The 21,041-nt window shown below is 37.1% G+C and overlaps 1 protein-coding gene across 1 annotated transcript in view; it reads right to left on the bottom strand.

Annotated features, from left to right (window-relative positions):
- BBOX1 (gamma-butyrobetaine hydroxylase 1) overlaps nucleotides 1-21,041 on the bottom strand; it is a 52,320-nt gene that overhangs the window by 13,083 nt on the left and 18,196 nt on the right. The window contains exons 3-4 of the mRNA XM_047878696.1: nucleotides 19,489-19,687; nucleotides 3,065-3,170 (exon numbers count right to left, since the gene is read on the bottom strand). Coding sequence (XP_047734652.1) covers nucleotides 3,065-3,170; nucleotides 19,489-19,687 — 305 coding nt within the window. The remainder of the gene's footprint in view (nucleotides 1-3,064; nucleotides 3,171-19,488; nucleotides 19,688-21,041) is intronic.

The following is a 21,041-nucleotide window of genomic DNA, read 5'->3' as shown; positions in this document are numbered from 1 at the left end:
GTCAAGCAGCATGATTAACGAGGGAGAAATGAAGACACCAACCTCAAGTCTACCAAACTCTAAAAAGGCAAAATAATGACAGACCTCTCTCTTTGAGAGAATCAGTGTTCTTTCAATCCTCTTAGGTTTCGCCATATGAAGTCACAGAATATTTCAAATATAAATCTTTAAAACAGATCAACCGATGTCTTTTACATAGATGCAATCTTAAGAAAGAAAAAAGATGACTGATGCTGCCAGACAACACTTCCACGGCTAATTCAAAAGGTGAATAGGTGCCTGATGTGTATAAAATCCAATTTTATTTCATGTAAGTCACTCAGGACCAAAAACATTTTCTTTCTAAATGTTACTTTATGGCAGCATGTGACTTTTGGCCAAAGACAGTGAGCAAAGGAACATCCGTTTCATTAAAGATGTGTCTCCTTATCTCTGCCCCACATGATCCAAATTGATGAAACTCCACTTTCAACAGGTAACTTACTATTCAGATCATTTCATCTGCACTGAAAAGAAAAGCGACTTATTCTATATGTCATAAAAAACCTCAAACTTTAGTACAAAGACCCCTGAATGATTCAAAATGGAAACTTGAACAATAGCACAAACAGGTGCCTACAATCTAATTGTTCCCGTACTACAATCTAGACATTTTAGGAATCATCTTTCATTTGAAAATCTTCTGTCAGGTCTTTTATCCTTGGATGTTTCACTTGCTGGCAGAGACAGGTACAACTCTGCAGTGTTTCTTTGCCTCTTTATAGCCTGTCTATGAAGTCTCTGTTACATGAAAGGTGCTGGGTTAATCTCAAGATACAGAAAAGTGTAAGATTCAGTTCCTGTATTTGACGAGTTTTTAATGTATGACAAAGCCTATGCTCATCACATTATACCAATTATGGTAATGAGAAAGTCCAACTCAAGACCAGCATGGTGTGGTGAAAAACTATACAGAGGCCTGGATTAAGTTTCAAGTGTTCTATTAGTCAGATGTCACCCTGTGAAAGCATAATTTAACCTTGCTGTGTGTCATTTCACCCTCATTTCATTATTCCAACATAAAAAGGCATAATAATCTCCCTTATAGAATGTTAGGAGGGATCAAAATAATATAAGTAAAAATACTTTGAAAAAGTATAAAATGCTATGAAAATGTCAAGCATTATATTATACTTCAAGAATATTTGTAAATCACTTAAAAATGTGATTATGTAATGACTTTCCTTAGGCTTTCAATTGTAACCCAGCAATAAAACCTGAACTCATAAAAACTAGCAGATAATTTAAAAATTAAAATAGAATCTTTAGTTTTCTAGTGTAATCCAACTTCTCCAACCTGTCTTTGGTTGATGAACTGAGCTGATTAGTTTGGCTTTTAATCCCAAGTTTTAGCGAATCTCTGGGAAACATTTAGAACAAATCACATTGTGTGTCTTCACTGGCCCCTCATCTCCACCCAAAAGGTGACTATAGGACTCCTATCACTGTCATCATTTTGTCCAAAAAAATCATGTGGTGTTTTACAGTCAACAAAATAATTTAAAACATGTGAAATTAAATACTAAAACTAGCTTAGTTAACACTGGCGAGGAAAACGGGTTAACTAGGGCACGGAGAAAACTTGTTCAGTTAACATGATGAAGAAAAACAGATTAATTTTGATTTTGGCCCATTTTGCCTTCACTGGCTAGAGAATTGCTCAAAATGTCCAGTTCTGCTTACCTTTGAAGATACAGATTTCTGTGTGGATATTTCATTTAATCTCATTTAGCTATAAAAATAGGAACAAGATATCTTTCAAAGGTATCATTCTGACCATTTATATCTTGGTTTAACAAAATGATGCTTTTGTAAATATGTTGCTGGTTTAGTAGAATGGCAATTTTGTAAAAATGCGGTGGCAGAGCATCCTTCCAGAAATTGTCCTGGAGGGTTTGTGGCTCCATGCTAAGCATCTCCCTCCTTGAGGAGCAATCCGATACATGGGAGAGTAGATGGTTTCCAAATACAGTAAAACCTTGGTTTGCGAGCATAATTCATTCCAGAAACATGCTTGTAATCCAACTCACTTGTATATCAAAGCGAATTTTAAGAACCATTGGCTCACTTGTGGTCATGTGACATTTGGCATCACGTACTACTCATATTGCAAGACATGCTTGTTTATCAAGTTAAAATTTATTAGAAATCTTTGCTCATCTTGCAGAACAGTTGCAGAACAAGTTACTTGCGATCCAAGGTTTTACTGTACAGCCATGGTTATTCTTCTTGTATTCCCATCCCTTTGTAGTGAGTATTTGCAGCTCGTAAAAGGTGGGGTTTACTTCCTCACCTTTTGAAGGTAGGCTAAACTTATGATTTCTTTAGATTAATAAAACATGGCAGAGGTGACATTGCACTGATGACTAATGTAGATCTCAAGAGGCCTTCATGTTTTGGCTTGCTCTCTGAAAATTTGCATAAGCCTGGGCTAGCCTGCTGGTGGCTAGCAGATTAAGTAGAGCAGAGGCAAGACACCTTAGGTTTTCCACACAGGTCAACCAGTTCTTAGCCAGCCCAACAGCAGAACTGTCCAGCTGGACATAGCCTGAATTATAAAAACATGTGCTAAGTAAATGGCTATTCTTTTAAGCCATTAAATTATGAAGTGGTTTTTATGCAGCAATCGTTAACTGATACAAATGATGGCCATGTGACTTTATGGGAAAACCCTCAATTTTATTCCCTGGTTTTATTTTCTCTTTTAAGTCTCCTGGGAACAGTAAATATGCAAAAAGACCTCAAGATGCACTGCTATCATAAAATTTGTCTAGGCAAAGCAAAATGTGCCAATAATTATTTCCAGAAAGAAACAAAGAAATTTTTTTTAAATACATGAAAATCTTCTCTCCCTTGGGAATGTTAGGCTATTCAAGATTTAGGTATAGACATTTTGTTTGGATTGTGCTTGAAGATCTACATAAGACAGATTAGTTAGTGAAATATATGGACTTGTAGACTCAAAATATAGAAGGATATTGGTCCTTGGCCTCCCTTATGGAAAATATGTTGAGGCTCACCTTACCCCAGGTGGATGATGGAGGGCTGGATAATCAGTGTGAAAGCTTAGCTTCCCTGTTGTGTAAGCCACATTGTTTGCGTCAATTTTGTCTTGCACTTGCCAAGTATGTCTGTAAAATACAAGAAACATATGTTTAAACAGGCTGTCACCAAGCCAGAGGAAATGTGTTAGAATGAACTGGATACATAGGGGAAATGGAAACTTTTCATTTTATGAAATAATTACCATAATGATGTGAGCCAGGAAGAGAGCTCGACCTTTCCTTGTCCAAAGTAACCATTTCAGAATATGCATCTCCTCCCTTCTTTTCCCTTCTCCGAAGAAAAATACATTTACACATTAGTCTGTCCCACAGAGTTTATTGTAGGTTATGTTTTTTAATAGCTAAATGCATTTAAAAAGCATTTATTAAAGTGAAATTCACAGAACATAAAATGAACCATGTTATGTGTGTTTTTTTTTAAGTTTATTTTGAGAGATTGAGTGAGCAGGGGAGGGGGCAGAGAGAGATGGAGAGAGAGAATGTCAAGCAGCTTCGTGCTGTCATCACAGAGCCTGGAGTGGGGCTTAATACCATGAACTGTGAGATCATGACCTGAGCTGAAATCAAGAGTCAGATCCTCAACTGAGTCATGCAGCTACCCCAAAATAAACTATTAAAGTGGACAATTCAGTGGCCCTTAGGACATTTCACAACATTGGTAACCATTACTTTTGTTTATCTAGTTTCAAAACATTTCCATAACTCCACATTGAAACCTCTTACCCGTTACAAATTTTCTTTCCATTCTGCCCTTCTCTCAGTCACTGGCAAACACCATATCATAAATCTATCTTTAAGTTTTTGGGGAGCTGCCAAACTATTTTCCATAGTGGTTGGACCACTTTACTTTCCCACTAGCAGTATGTGAGGGTTCCAATTTCTTCACATCCTCATCAACACTTATCATTTTCTAGTTTTTGTTGTTGTTCTTGCTGCTTCTGTTGTTATTTTTAACCATCTCAGTAGGTGTAAAGTGGTATTTCATAGTTTTGATGTGTATTTTCTAATGGTTAATGATGTTGAGCATCTTTTCATGTGCTTGTTGGCTGTTTGTATATTTACTTTGGAGAAATGCTTGTTCAAGTCCTTTGCCCATTTTTTAATTGAGTGTTGTGTTTTGTTTTTGTTTTTTTTTTTTTAAATTTGTACGAGTACTTTATATAGCCTGGATACTAGAGACCCTTAACAGACATGATTTACAACTATTTTTACCCCTTCTATAGATTGTCTTTTTACTTTCTTAGAAATGATATTTGATGCTCAAAAGTTTTAAATTTTGATGAAGACCAATTCATCTATTTTTGTTGTTGTGTTTTTGGTGTTGTTTCTAAGAATCCATTTCCCAATCCAAGGTCATGAATATTTATCCTAAGTTTTCTTCAATGAATTTTATGGTTTTATATCTAGGTCCTTGATCTCTTTGAGTTAATTTTTGTATGGTGTGTGAGAAAAGGGGCCAACTTCATTCTTCTGCATGTGCATATACTGTTGTCTCAGCACCATTTTTTGAAGGGACTGTTCTTTCCTCATTAAAAGGGTTCAGCATCTTTGTTAAAAATCAATTAGCCATGGATGTGTGGGCTTACTTCTGGACTCTCAGTTCTGTTCCATTAGTCTATATGTCTATTCTTATTTCCGCACCACAATATTTTGATTACTGTAGGTTTGTAGTAAGTTTTGTTTGTTTGTTTGTTTTTTATTGTTTTTTTTTTGATTGGTAGTAAGTTTTGAAATCAGGAAGTATGAATCCTCCAACTTTGTTCTTGTTTTTTTTTTTCTTTTTTTTTTTTTTTTTTTTTTTAAATTTTTTTTTCAACGTTTATTTATTTTTGGGACAGAGAGAGACAGAGCATGAACAGGGGGAGGGGCAGAGAGAGAGGGAGACACAGAATCGGAAGCAGGCTCCAGGCTCCGAGCCATCAGCCCAGAGCCCGACGCGGGGCTCGAACTCCCGGACCGCGAGATCGTGACCCGGCTGAAGTCGGATGCTTAACCGACTGCGCCACCCAGGCGCCCCTGTTCTTGTCTTTTTAGGATTGTTTTGGCTATTCAGAGCCCCTTGCAATTTCATATGAATTTGAACATTGCTTTTCCATTTCTACAAGAAGGCTACTGGAATTTTGGTAAGCATTACATTGAATCTGTAGATTACCTTGGTAATAATCACATCTTAATATTTTGTCTTCCAGTCCATGAATGTGGGATGTCTTTCAATTTATTAGGTCTTTTTAAATTTCCTTCAGTGTTTTGTAGCTTTCATTTTACAAGTCTTCCACCTCCTTGGTTAAAATGATTCCTAGGTATTTTATTCTGGATGTTATTGTAAATGAAAATTTTTTTTAATTTCTTTCTCAGATTGTTCACTGCTAGTGTATATAAACACAACTGATTTCTGTGTATTGGTCTTATATTCTGAAACCTTGCTGAATTCATTAAATACCTCTAATAGCTTTGTGTGTGTGTGTGTGTGTGTGTGTGCACATATGCATGCATATTCTATGGGGTTTTCTATATATCGGATCATGCTATCTGTGAAGAGAGATAAATATACTTATTCCTTTCTCATTTGTATACCTTTATTTCTATTTCTTGCCTAACTGTCCTGCCCCAAACTTCCAGTACAATATTGAATAGCAGTGGTGAAAAACAGCACTCTTCTCTTGTTCCTGATCTACAGGGAACATAATTAATTTTTATTTTATTTTATTTTATTTTATAACTTTTTAATTACACTCGGATAACTATTACTCAGATCAGGAAATATAACTTTAAGCTTATATGTCCTATTCCAACCAGAATCTCTCCTCTCTCTTCTTCAAAGTAACTACATCCATAACTTCTGTATTTATCATTTCTTTGCATTTCTGTATATTTTTACCCTTGCATATGCACCATCAGACACTATGCTTAATATTTCCCATTAACAACAATTGTTAAGTCTTTCAAGTCTCTTAGTCAGGTTTCCCCTCCAGCCTGTTCTTAAAATTTATTGTTTGAAGAACTTGGGAACTTGACCTATAGAGTTCCTCACAGTCTTGTCTTTGCTGATTGCATATCATGGTGTAGTTCAACATGTTTCCCTGTCCTCTGTGTTTCTAGAAAATTGGCAATTAAGTGCAGAGGCTTGGGCAAACTCTACTTTCTTTCTTTTGCGAAACTACAGATGACATTGTGCTCTTTTATTCCAAGATACAGAATTTTGAGATGTCTTTCTTTTTGTGATGTTTGTACACACTTATGCTCAGTAGCTAGATCCACTAAAGTTATTGGGGGTCTCAAATAGTGAAATACCAAATTAATAATTTCTTTTTTATTTATCAGTTGGAATACTCTTAAAAAGATCTATCTACTTTCCTTCATCTAGTATTTGGTTACTCTATGTAATAGCTTACTTAGCGATAATGAGGTAAATACTTGATTCCTTCACTTTATTTACCATTTTATAATGTGATGGATTAGTCTTCTCTCACTCCAAGATGAATAATTAGTTTTTTTTTTTAAATAATACTATTGATGAAAATATATTAAAACTAGATAGAGGTAATGACTTCACAACATTGTCAATGTACTAAATGACACAGGACTGTGTCAATTAACTTTAAAATTGTTAATTTTATGTTATGTCAATTTTACCTCCAGTACAAAAAAAATAGATTGGCTTAAAAGTTAAAAAGACAGTTAGTAAAAGAACTAAGGATTACTTGCAACTCTGTGGCCAGAAAATAAACCAATATTCATATTTTGTAAGGCTTTTCCTTTGGAAGATTGAGGCCATGTGTAATTAGAAGCAAGCTGTATTTTAAAATAAGCCAAAGCTGGTGTGAAAATTGTGTCACTATATATGCACATCATTTTATTGCTGTTATAATGTCTATTTATTAATTTATGTTCACATTTATCAAATCATTTTTCAATAAATATATGTTGAACAACTACTCTATTCTAGGCATAGTTTTAGCATTAGAGATATAGCAGGAAACAGGGAGTAAGAGAGACAAATAAACAAGTAATTACCAAATGCAGTAACAGAGATGAGTGCTATGAAGAAAATAAAGCAAGGTAAAGAGGTAAGGATATTGGGAGCCAGGAGAATATCATGGCAGGGATAATGCTTTGGGGGGTGCTCCAGAAGACCTCGAAGAAAAGAAGAAATGTGAATTTCTGGGAGATGTGTTTTAGAAAGAGGAATGTGAAGTGAAAGGTAGGATTTCTTCCCCAAGTTCTGGGATTGAGGATGAAACTAGCTATTTGGCTCCATGGTTTTTTTTTTTTAATTTTTTCCATTAAAATTTAAAATGGAAAGGCTGGTAAATCTTTCAGCAAAGTTTAAAGTACCATCTATATGTGGCCATAAGCTGGAAAGAGACCCAGTGAAAGAAGAGGAGTATATATAGCCTGCTGCAATTCATTTCAAATATGAGTCAGACAATCCATTATACTGTAGTGACTACAGCCAGGAAATACATGTTCTCTATGAATTCATGTCACTCTATGACCCATACCTAATATAGATTCTGTCTCTTGTCACCATCAGCATTCCAAGAATAATCAACATGTAGTAAAGGACTTGAGGATGCTAAAAAAGGAGTTTTATCAAATTGTAGAATATATAATATCTTCTAAGAAGATGATGCTTTTGACATTGTGAGTAGGAAATGACTATATTTAGATTTTCTTTTCAAGAGTGTTGATGGTTTTGCATTGATTCACCTACATTCCCTTTTCTGTTTTCTCCTATGATCAGGGGTAAACTAACTGAAATTCATGCAGCCAAGAGCTGGCTGAGATTCAAGGTGAACGCATTAGCCAGGGAACAGATCTTTTCTTTGTTTGACATTAACTGGCTGTAGAACAGGGATGGGGCCTGTGACTTGGCATCATCAAAGCTGTTCTCCAGCCTTCTGTGCTAACTGGCAGAGGATGATAAACATTTTTCAGTCTTAAAGTGTCTTAGGCACGGTATGGGATGTGTAGCCTAAAAGTCTATATGCGCACGTAATGATAAATCCCAGGAAAGGAGCTTGCCAATTCCAATCATAAAACATTCTCATAATAGTTATAGCATAAGTCTGGAAAAATCCTAGAAATGTCATTTGGTCTACCTTTCTACCTCTGTATAGAAATGAATCAGCCCAAGAAGGCTGCTGCTGATTGTTTATGATCCTAAGTTTTCATGTATCCTTCTCAAATCCAAAGGAAAACACAGCAGAAATAAATGCAAATGTGACCCATTGGCCTGTGGAGAAACTGTTTTAAAAGCTCACTTGTGGGACCTTAGTGAGATGAGGGTGTATTTACACGCATCTTTCATTAGAAATAGATTCCAGTGTTCTTCCAAGTAAAACAACTCGAGCAGATTATCAGGAACCATCATGACTGAGGCAGAGATGAAGCACCAGGTTTCTCTAAAACTAGAGGTAGGCTCAGCATAGCATCTTAATCCATTGATATAGACTTGCCTGGTGTTGTGCAAGGACAGGTCATTGAAACTATGCACACAATCCTGCTTTTGCCAGAGATTCTATTTTAAACAAATCTATGTATTTCCACTGAGCTACTTGTGTCATTCTCAGAATTGGACAAACCAAACACAGACTCTTAACTACAGAGAACAAACTGGGGGTTACCAGTGGGGGAGGGTGAAAGAGGTGAAGGGGATTAAGAACACAGTTATCAGGATGAGCACAGAGTGATGTATAGAACTGTTGAATCACTATATTGTACACCTGAAACTCATATAGCACTGCATGTTAACTATACTGGAATTTAGTTCCAGATAAAAGAAATTTCTTTTATATTTTCCATTTAAGGATTTTGTCAGAAGCTTCTGAACATTAAAATTGTGACTTTTCGAGACTATTTTGTGGGCTTGGTTTGAATACTAATTCACTAGATCCATCCAAGTTAGATGGCCAGTCATAGATATTCATGATATTTCATCATGTTTTATGACAAATTTGAATCTTTTTGTGTGTATAGAATGCTTACATATTGTTTTTGCTAGATTTGTTCTTTATAGCATTGGTGACAGATTTTATAATCTTTTGGTTAGTGGCACACTCTTGGAATATCATGCTGGATTTATTAGTAATCTTTTTCTTTTTTAAAGTTCTACTTATATGAAAAGATGCTCTACCAGTGCGACCTGGACTTATTATCACCAACAGCTACAATCTCTAGTCTCAACCCACTGCAAGCTGGTCTCCTCAGGCAATAGAAGAATGCCTTCTTTTGATTATTATTACTTGTCCTGTTGGATCTAAAACATAATGCTCATATATGTTAATTTTTTTTCATTTTTTAAATGTTTATTTTTGAGAGAGAGAGACAGAGACAGAGACAGAACACGAGCAGGGGAGGGGCAGAGAGAGAGGGAGACACAGAATCCAAAGCAGGCTCCATGCTCTGAGCTGTCAGCACAGAGCCTGATGTGGGGCTTGAACCCACCACAAACCATGAGATCATGACTTGAGCCAAAGTCAGTGTCTTAACCAAGTGAGCCACCCAGGTGCCCCACGTTAATTTTTTTTTGAAGTTTTAACATAGAAAATTAAATTTCTAATTTATAGTCATCCAAATAAAGATTATATACTGTGTAATATTTCTAATTGTAGTTGTGACACATGCACAGATGACTTCCCAGATGCAGTCACTCTGCAGAGCTTCAGATATTTATTTTTCCACGATCACTTGTTAGATACACACAACGGCCAGGAATTGAGGGAGTGAAAAGGACAGACATGGTACTTGCTGCACCTCATGGAATGTGCAGTCTGTGGGGAAGGAAATTATTGTGATTTATCTTTCAAAGCTAAAGTACAAGGTCTTATGAGAATAAAGAAGGGAAGATTAAGTGGAGACCTGAAGATTGAGTAGGATTTACCCAGAAGGGCAAAGATCATTGTGGGGTGGGAAGGGGGGGGGCGGGGAAGAAATAGTATGTGAAAAGGCCCAGTGGAGGGAGAGAACATGGCCTATCAGAGGAAGTGAGAGAAGTCCAATATGGGCTGGAATGGAGTTTGCTCTGTGGCTGTTGTTGGCTTTGCTTCAAATTTCTGCTTCCCTTGTTGTCCTGTAAAGTCTTACAAAAAGTCTCATTACATTAGGGAACTGAGTTGAAACATACCCTTTATCTCATAGCATTTAACCCACTGCCAAAAATATTTGTTGAATGAAGGCATGGACTGTAAAACAGTAAATTGTGTTACTTTCCTGGTTGTCTGGCTATTAACTTTAATCTTGACCTAAGTCATATGTTTTAGGTATATTTAAATTATGAATAATTTGGCCACCAATCATAAAGCTTTCTTCTGAGAAAAAGACTCCAAATTAAACAGTACAGGGACAGTAAGGACAAAGGAAAATGAAGTTCCAGATAAAAGTAAAGGAGAGAAACCAGGGAATGTTAGAATGTTATTAGCCATAGTTTAGAAACACAGCTTAAAACCATAACAAAAAGTTTCTGAATCATATCTCCTTTTAATAATTAAGGAAAATTCACATAAAAATTATCAACATCAAATGATTAAGGTTTAATGTCATAAAGTTATTTTAAGAAAAAGAATGCATAAGGGTGCCTGGGTGGTTCAGTCGGTTAAGTGTCCGACTTCGGTTCAGGTCATGATCTCCCTGCTCGTGAGTTCAAGCCCCACATCCGGCTCTGTGCTGACACCTCATAGCCTGGAGCCTGCTTTGGATTCTGTGTCTCCCTCTCTCTCTGCCCCTCCTCTGCTTGCGCTCTCTCTCTGTCTCTCTCTCAAAAATAAACATTAAGAAATTTTTTAAATAAAGGAAAAGAATGAGTAGCAAAATAACATACCTACAGATAATACATACCAGAAGGACATGCCCTCCAAAGATAAAAAATATTCTAGTTTTTCCATTTCTAATTTCTATTTTCTATTTACAGCTACTTCTGTTGAGTCCAGAACACATTGATGAAATGATACAATGTATGAAAAAGTAACCTAATCGGATATAGAAACTCAAGTATGGGATGATATATTCAGAAAGGAAAAGTCTTAAAAATCATTAAAAATGAAAACTAAGCTAGAAGAAATGCCCTATTGAATAAGCACAACAGATAACACCTTTGGATAATTAGAATATAAAAAGGAGAAAAACATAAATATCAAAAAAGACAAGAGATAAAGATTTGAGAGAAAGTAATACATTAAAAGGAACAGGCACAGAAGGTTTAATATATACATAATAAGAGTCCTCAAAAGAAGAAACACAAAGTAGAGGACAAATATTAAGAGCTATGATTTAAAAAAATCTTGAAATAAAAAAAAAAAATTTTTTTTTTTTTTGAGAGACCAAACCAGACATTGCCTGGAAGAGTTGTCCCAGAACAACCAACACTAAAAGAGTCTGTAAAATCACTGGTCTTTAAAGGGAAAAATCTTTTGGGCATCCAAGTAAAAATATCAAATTATTCATAAGAAAAAGAAAATGAGATTACCAATAAAACCGTAGTGACATATTAAAGATTCTGTGAGCCAAGAACTTCATATTTAGCCAAACTGATTTTCAAGTATAAAGACCTTAAATTGCTGTCAACATGCAAGAATTTAGAGAATATTGTTCTCATGGGTCCTTCCTGAGGAATTTACAAGAGAATGGGATTCAGACAACCCAAATGAACAGAGATATGTTCACATGGCCCTGGTGCTAAGTAGTAAATTTTATTTACTAATAGAACTAATAGAGAATTTAAAAAAAGATATAAAAAAATCTAAAAAATTGGGAAACTATTGTTAACTACTGCACATTTTGGTGATAATATTCTATCAGGAAAACAAGATAGTGAATACCATAGAATTCAGGAGAGCTTTTGGGGAAAGAATTTTTCTTTCAGGAAAGACTTTTCAGGAAAGAATTTGGGGAGAAAGAGGGGTTTGTGATCCTTTGGGGTATGTGGATGGGTTCTGGAGTGACTGGTAATGTTCTATTTCTTGACCTGCATGGTGTTTCAAGAGTGTTTGGCTTATAAAATTTTATTAAGCTATACATTTGTTTTGTGTGATTTTTCTATGTCTGTATTATATTTCACCATGAGAAATGAAATTTATTTTTAATTTATTTTGAAAGGTTAATACTCCCAATAATAAAAATAAAGACAGATAGTGATAGAAAGGTAACAAGTACCTCTATAAACATAGAGAAAAACGTTATAGCAATTTCCTCCAAGGTTCTGAAGGCTTTCATCATGAAAAACTAAGAATGCAATGCATTGCAAAAAAAAAAAAAGTTTATGAGAATTCCACCTTAAGCACATTTAGTGGTTTTCTGGCGGGGGGGGGGGTGTTAGGTCAAATTGTGCTTAATTTATTTCATCAGAACAAGATCTAGATGCTAGTTTAAATTTTTGATGTGAAAGATTAAAATATAAACTTTATCTTTTCTTGCCACAAGTTCTCTGATTCCTTGTTAACTGTCACTTTCCCCTTGCATAAACAGTTGGCTATAATTGGACTTTAATAGAGGGGATGGGAATAAATATTCCAGTGCTGTCGTCATGACTTAGTTTGACAAATTTCTATATACCCCCGTTAAATTATTCCCTTGCATCTGAGCTGTAAATGAGTAGAAGCCACATTTGATAGTTAGAAATTAGTTAATCATTATTACGGCCTTAGGAATTATGGGGGGATGCTGGGTAAACTGCCATAGGAGTACAGTGCAAAGGAAAGACTCCAGAGTGTTGAATCAGGTAAACCTGGGTTTGAAGCCTGATTCTTCTGTCTCAGTTTCCTTATCTCTAAAATGGGAGTAATGGTTCTTACTGGAATTGCAAAGATTCAAGATAATGACTCTAAAGCATTGAGTTCAATACTTAGCATGTAAAAGGTGCTTCATAGACAATTATTTTCCCCCGTTCCATTACTAGCTGCCTGTCCTGGATACTCAGGGGATAACCAAGGAGGTAAGGGATGTGGCCGGGGGGGGGGGGGGGGGGGGTGGTCAGTGCTTGTGGAGAAGCAAGTGGCTTGTTAGGGTCTCAAAATTTCCTCAAGTGATTTCAAGGGGAGCATGAGACACAGAAATTATTTTTCCTTTCATTCATGAGATGACCTCATACTCAAGTGGTTTTGTTGGCAGCAACTTTAATTACTGCGAAATTGAATATTACAAAGGGAACCCCAGGGACTGTCTCTTGGCTGATAACATAAGCTGGGGTTCACAATGGCCCAGAGAACAGAGACTGTTACTTTGCTTGGGAAACCCTAATGCTCACAAGAATACATATTTTAAAGGTTCTCTCCCCTCTACTTAAACACGATGATGGTCAGTACTAAATCTAAACAACTCACGAAGAAGTCCCAGTGTGAATTTTTTACCAAGTAGGATGGAGTCACTACAACTAGTTTCAGAACTAAGACAGGTTTCCTTTGTTTTCTTCCCAAGTCTAAATTACTTTTTAGGTTGATTTTTCATAACTCAGAAGCCATTTTAATTCAAGAAGGGCTATGTGGTTTTCTCCAGCAATTTCTTGGCTAGAAACTTCACCAAAATGGGTAAACTTGTTTTGTTTTGTTTTGTTTTCTTTCCCTGTTTAGTCCCCACACTTCACAAATGTTTTCTGGTAACATGTGTATCAAGTAAGTAGCTATTTCAAAGTCAGGTTTGGAGGGAGTGCTAATGGTAGGAGCGATTTCTAAGGGGCCAGCTGCCAAGGAGTAATCATATTTTTCACTCATACACCCTCAATCTTTAATACAACCGAATGTGTGAAATGCTGCTGGGCTGGCTTACAGAAATGCTAGCAGAAATCCAGTGAATGCTGGAAAGGATATATTCTTGTACTCCCCAGAGGCCATTTCAATATTGTTAATTCTTAACTGGCCTGGCTGGTGTATTTGACAAACATCCCACTAGAAACATTTTAGGCTTGACATTATGTTATTCATCTGATGAAGCCTGTATGCAAGAACTGGGCAGCAGTTGTAGCCTCTTACATTTTTCCAGCAAACTTTCATCTAAAGGTTTCAAAGGGCATGCCAGGTATTAAAATAGTCCTGTAGTAAGAGAGAAGCAAGTCCTCAGGAGAGGAGAATCATAGAGCTCCAGGAAATTACATGAAAAGCTTAGATCACCTTCTCCCCTACAAATAGCCGGTGATGGAGCCATGATTCAATTCTGATTCTCTACTGGTCCTATGGGCAGCTCTCTGGGCAGTAATGTAATACAGATGCTGTGGGGTGTTGAGTCCTCAGTTCTCCCCTTAATTTTTGGAATGAAGTGTTCCAAAGTATTTATTTAAATATTTCCACTACAACATGTGACTGTATAAGTTTTATTCAATAATTATGCAGCTTCCATGCTGGTCTCCACAAGATAAAATTTGACTACCACCAAGATCCTTAAGTTTCTTTTATCCCTTTTCTTCATTGTCTCTGCCTATGTTATTCCTTATGTTGGTGTTTCAGAAAAACACATTTTTCATTTTCACCTCATTATTCTTATTTGTCTAATCCCTGCTACATGTGTTAATGCAACTTTCTTATGCCAGCAAATAAAGCATTCTTAGAAAGAAGAAAAGCTGAAACTTCTGGACTGTATTCTGGAAAGAAGGCAGTCTTGTTAGCTAAGGTTGAAATTTGTATTCTCTTCTGCTTAACTTCCTGATGAAGAAGGGTCACTCAGAATTGCTCACAAGGTTAATTTTCTAACTAAATACCGACAATGCTAAGAAAGAACTTTTGTCATCTTGGCCAAATGAATTGCTCAATATCTTAGCATGCTTTCCCTTTTATTAAAATTTCCTGGGTGATCACTGTATGTCAGGCACTGAGCTAGTACTGAAGATATAACCGTGATTAGGCCACCATTTCAGCCTTCAAGGAGCTCAAAATGACAGTGACAATGGCCATGAGCTATGCAAGCCTTATTTTCAAAGATTATCCTGGCTGCTAGTTACAAGCAGAATACCTACTTAGTGCCCAAAACTGGTCGTAAATATTTTTAAAAAATGGACACTGAATCCCTTCCTTCTTTGTGTGTGTCACACACACACACACACACACACACACACACACACACACCATTACATGTAAATATGATGTGAATAATAAAACCCTGACCTAGCCAATTTATTTCGTTGTTCCACCAATTGGAAAAGGAATATTTTTGGAGTATGATTTTGCCCTTTCAGGGAAAACTGGTGGTTGCCAGAGGGGAGGTGAGTGGGGAAGCGTGAAATAGATAAGGGGGATTAAGAGTACACTTATTGTGATGAACATTGAGTAATGTATAGAATTGCTTATGTTGCACACCTGAAATGAATATAACACTGTATATTAATTATACATAATTTTTTAAATGATTAAATAAAAATTTAGAAAAAAATATTCAGGAAGGTATTTTTATTGATTTGGGGAGAAAGTTCAGGTACATGAGATGAGGCTTTTGGCCCCACTCTATAAAACTATATTGATCCAAATTAAAGGTTTAAAAACAGGATTTGGATTTGACCTAACAAAATAATGACAAGCATCTGAGAAAATATAGATGTGGAAATGACATATACTTTTGACCTCAAAGCTATTACCATTTTGATTTAGTATTTGAACATAATTTTAGGATTATGAAGTGCTGAATAATTATTGCATTTATCTGCTGCTATATGTATTTTTTAAAACATCCAGGTGTTCATCAATCATTAAGCATTTATTCCTTACCTCCCATATGCTGAAACTGTGCAAAATGCTGGAATCTACTGTTTTTTTTATATACCCCACTAACGCTTTAACAATTGAGAGAAGAGCTAAGAACGAAAAATAGATTTTATAATTCTTACTTTAGACCCATGCAATTCAAGTTCTCTAAACTATTTGGATGGAATCCTATTTGAATGGCAAAGTGCTAGGTGGATTTCCCAAGCAGGGCATGTCTAAAGTAGCACCACCCTATTATTATTTTTGGCATCTAAGCAAGAGTAGAAACCAGGATCTTTGAGAAATCTACACGGAATGCAAAGTTGCCCTTTAACCTTCCTCTCCCTGCTTTCCTTTCTCTATCCTTCTCCTATTTCTGGCAGTCCCCTCTCTCCATTATTTATTGCCTTCATTTATTCATTCCATTCACTCACTCACCTGCCAGTTACTTTTTCAAACAAGAGTAAGGCACTTTGCCAGTGGAGAAACAAAGCTATGAAAAAGAGAGACCATGTTTAAGGCAACTACTGATTGTTATAAAGAGAAGTCATGTCCAGGCACTACCACAGTACAAAGAAGAACATGAAAAATGCCACTTCATGTACATAATTGTGAGAGTTGGGAGGATAGAAAGCACCCAAACTCTATGCCAACAGAGACCTGCCTTCTCTTAAAGTACCCCTGCTCTCAACCAAAGGTTTTCACCTTTGCTACACATGAGAATCGCCTGTAAAGTTTTAAAAAGTCCTGGTACTCAGATCACATCAAATCCTGTTTTGAAAAATCTCTGGAGACTGGACCCAAATGTCAGCATTTTTTAAATTGGTTATTCCAATGTGCAACCTCAGTGGAGAATTATTGCTCTAAATATCCCTTCTTTTAAATCCCGTGTTACAGAAACTTTAATATCGCTTTCCACATGATTGTGGGAAGGAGCAGAAAAGGAAAATAACTTGAGGAAAACACTTACTTTTCTCATCCTCTTAATAAAAAGCAAACAAGCAAACAAATACAAACAAAGCAACAATAGCAAAACTGTCCTCTTCTGTAAGTTCTTGAGGTAAAGAATCAAAAATTACCAACAACAACAACAACAACAACAACAACAATAGAGATCTTGGTAATCAGTTGTAGATGTAGCAGTGAGGTGGGCAGAAAGGCATTTCTTAGCATGTGGTATAGCTTGAGAGCTTCAGGAGACAGATGTGACCTCTGCACAGAGGATGAGGTGGAATAGGGCTAACCCTGCCTGGTTAGATGCAAAGGTCTTGGACAAACAAAGTGTAACAGTAGCAGAAGGTCTGATCTGTTTTTGACAACCAACTTTGAATATTTATTTCAATAAATTTCACAATGTTAGATCAGGGGCCAAATTATCAAGCCTTTTTAGGATTTGTAACAACAAAACAAAACGAAATGTAAGTTATGAATCAGGACAAAGAATCTGACCCTAAATGTGAGGGATGGGGGTGAGTATTAGAAAACTATAACAAAGACCACCCCCCCCCCCGATTTGGCTGCAGTTGTGCAATTATGAAATGGGTTGCATAGATACAAAAAGTGTCTTGTCACTAAATAAAAATTGAGTAAAAGAACATAGAAGAGATCTAGTTTGAAGTGTTCTGTTTATGTCTGGTGCCTAAAAGCATCCTTTGCATGTTCTAGCTTTATATCATCAATAGTGAGGTGGATTAGGAAGCCTGTGGATAAAACAGACCCCAGTTATAACTCTGGTTTTTTTGGTTTTTTTTTTTTTTTACTACCTGTGAAAACTTGGGTTATAGTTGAATTCTTTGAGCTTCAGTTTCCTTATCGGTGTACAGGTGGATAATATCTGTGTCAGAAAATTATCAACGTTAAAAAAAGAACAAATATTGGGTTGAGGCTCTTAATAATTTCAAGGCTTTTCCACCTCTTTCCTTTGTATTTTGTTACTGATATAATCTCTAGAACAACTTAAATTCTTGTAGATGTAGGGGAGAGAACAATCTTAACGTAATTTTGCTAATGGTGGAAGTAAATTCTTGGGGTGGGGGTGGAGGCTGGGTCTTCTAAGCCTAAACATGATAGAGTCTTCTGCCATGATTCAACTTTTTTTTAAGTTTATTTATTTATTTTGAGAGAGAGAGAGAGAGAGAGAGAGAGCAGGGAAGGGACAGAGAGAGAGGGAGGGAGAGAATCCCAAGCAGGCTCCACGCTGTCAGCACAGAGCCCAACATGGGGCTCAAACTCATGAACCTGTGAGTTCATGACCTAAGCTGAAATCAAGAGTCAGACGTTTGACCAGCTGAGCAACCCAGGTTCCCCTGCTGTGAATCAACTTGATCAAATCAGTGGGGGCAAGTGGTGGGATATTTTTGAATCCTCTGTTTATCTGTGTCTGTAGAGTCTTGCAAGAGGATCTTACTCTAGATTAGGGATGGCAAACTCAAGGGCAGGCAGGGCCCTTGTACGTCTGAGGTGGGGGTGGGGTTGGGGGGTGGAATTTGTGCAACTGGAGAGTGAGAACATGCTCCCTTCAAGCAGATGGTTGCCATGTAGGGATTTAGCCTCAGTTGTTGCCAGATTTGATTTTTCAAGAAAAGTCAGATCCATATTTAATGTAAAATCTCCCAGTTTTTAAGTGTTGACAACAAATTCTATTTTCTTTCAACATCCTGTGGGCCAAATAAAACATATCTGAATACAGTCTGTGTGCTACCAGTTTTGCAACCTTTGGATTTTGAAGGTTCTTTTCGCTCCCAATGTGCTCTGCTCAAGCAGAGCCCAAGAGTAATTGTATACATCACAGGAAGGGTTCACCCTACAGATTAGAAATACAGTAATATCCCCACTTGCACCTAAGTGTTTCCTGTTGTTTCTTATCCATAATTAATGTTACCTCCCAGGTAATTCTTATGCAAACAGCTTCTTGTTTCAAAGTTAAAGTCAGTTACATTTCCTGTTACTTGCTGAAGTGCATAGACCTAATTTTCTGCAGGTTACTTTTATCTTTTTTTTTTTTTTTTTAACACATCTGGTGGGCGGCTTTAAATTCCCCAGGGCCCTACTTTAATTTGCACTGAGTCTTGGGTGGTAAAACTTTAATGAACTTTCAGTATTTATAAAAATCTTGGAGAAACACAGTCTTCCATCCCACCTGCTGTGAAATGAATTGTGCCCTCCCCCACATCCCATGGTGAAGCCCTAACCACCAATATGAGTGTATTTGGAGAAAGAGCCTTTAAGGAGGTGAATAAAGTTAAATGAAGTTGTAAGGCTGGGGCTCTTCTTCACCAGGACTGGTGTCCTTATAAGAAAAGGAAGAGACACCAACAATGCGGGTACAGAGAGGAAAGGCCATCTCCAACTCACAAAGAGAGCTCTCAACGGAAACCAAACCTGCCAGCACCTTGATCTTAGACTTCTGGCTTTCAGAACTGGGAGGAAATAAATTTCTGTTGTTTAAGCGACCCAGTCTATGGTATTCTGTTAGGGCAGCCCTAGCAAACTAACACACCATCCATCACTAGCCTGTCTTTGATGTCTGATGTCTTTGGGCTTTTAGGATCCCTTAAGATTTCAGTTATTCTCAGGGAAATCCCACTTTTAGATTCGCCTTCTCATCCGACTTCCTGTTCATGGCATTATGGAAATTTTGTATCTCCAGTCAAAAGTGTCCCCCTTCTGGGAAATATATCAAACTTTACATATAATGGCAGAATACAGATTATTTGGTGACTCACCCATAAAATGTAAGGTAAAGGAAACCAATCCTTTTCCCAAGTTTTAAAACTTCTCCTCGTTTGTCAGATGCTCCTGTGAGTCGTACTATGCCTACTTTCTTGAGGCTGGAGAGCCACTTGTATGCATGTTCATCATTTTTTAAAACATCTTCAAAATCCAGTGTAGGCAGCTGGAGCTCTGAGCCCCAGTACTGACATTCTGTGAACAAGAAAAGAAAGAAACCAGGTGGGGTTACATTGTGTTTATATAAAATGAGAATCTCCGAGAAGGGGCTAGTTCATTGGAGCTGACCTTTGATTTATCATGGAATTTACAGAATTTCAGTCATATTAGGAATACCCAGGCTACCAGATTTTCTTCCCTGGAGACATGCCAATCTACTATATACCTCCTGCCTACCATTGCCTGACCCATGACAGGTATTCACTATACCTCATGTGTTGAGGGAATGTTTAACTTGTGGATAGCTCTTGATCTGTATGTCCTTAGGGCTTCTCTGCCTGGACTCTGCTTGGAAATAATGCTGAAATATTGTGTGTTTTAATCACCAAGTAGCATTGCTCAACTCCAAATAAATGATAAAATCTGAATGATGGACTTAGAACAGCATATGCGTATTTCTGGAGGTGGGAGGAGTGTTTGCCTTGGTAGGTACAACTTCTTCCTCTTACTTCACTTGATAAGAAGCTTTCTCTGAGGCCAAATCATTCTTTGGAGTCAAGAAAAACAGTCCATAGGGACAAAAAAGTGAAAGGTGTGGTCATAGGATGCATAAAAGATGCATTTTATGTAGACCCTTTGATGATAATGCCACACCAGATAAAGTCAAATCCCTCATGATCAAATGCTCATAAAAAATGTTTACTTAAGAAACAGAAAGGAAAACAAAGGGAAGAAAATAATTTGCTTGCAACCAGGCTCTCCTAAAGGAGGCGGAACGCAAAGATGTCATTTTGCCAAGGGAAATAACTCAGATATTAGCAACTGCATTCAGGAAATACCCAACTCTAGTTAATCCATTTGATTTCTTCATTTTTGGAAGAAAGTGTTTGCCTTAGGAAGGCAAACCTTCCTAACAAGTGACAGAATGAGATCTTACTATCTCAATTATCATCCTGAGCAATGCCTCAATCTTCTAACTGGGGGAACCTATGGCACATTACAGAAAACAACCCCAAAGCCCCCACCTGAAGAATGAGGAATGGGTCAATGTTCCCATGCAGTAGTTGTAGACTGGAAATCATCTCCCTTTGATGTCAACATGGCTGTTTCTGCAGACACAGGGATTTCTTAGGAGTCACATGGTACTTTACAAGTGAAAAGGTCCCAGCAGGTTCAGGAGGTCACTTCCTGAACTTCCACCAGCTAGTTAGCCACCAGCTAAACACCCACATGCAGCTGGTACCGTGTGAGAGAGGACATGAACAGGGGGAAGAACACAGAGGCAGAGGGGCCTGGGTTTGCATCATTGGGTTGCATCTTGCCAGCTAGTTTCTTAGTGTCTTTTCTGAGCTGCCGCCTCTTGAGTTACAAAATGCCCATGGTTACATCT

Source organism: Prionailurus viverrinus, chromosome D1, assembly GCF_022837055.1.
Source record: "Prionailurus viverrinus isolate Anna chromosome D1, UM_Priviv_1.0, whole genome shotgun sequence".
In the NCBI taxonomy this organism is placed as follows: domain Eukaryota; kingdom Metazoa; phylum Chordata; class Mammalia; order Carnivora; family Felidae; genus Prionailurus; species Prionailurus viverrinus.
Note: the sequence above shows the minus strand (reverse complement) of the source record. Positions and strands in the feature narration are given on the sequence as shown.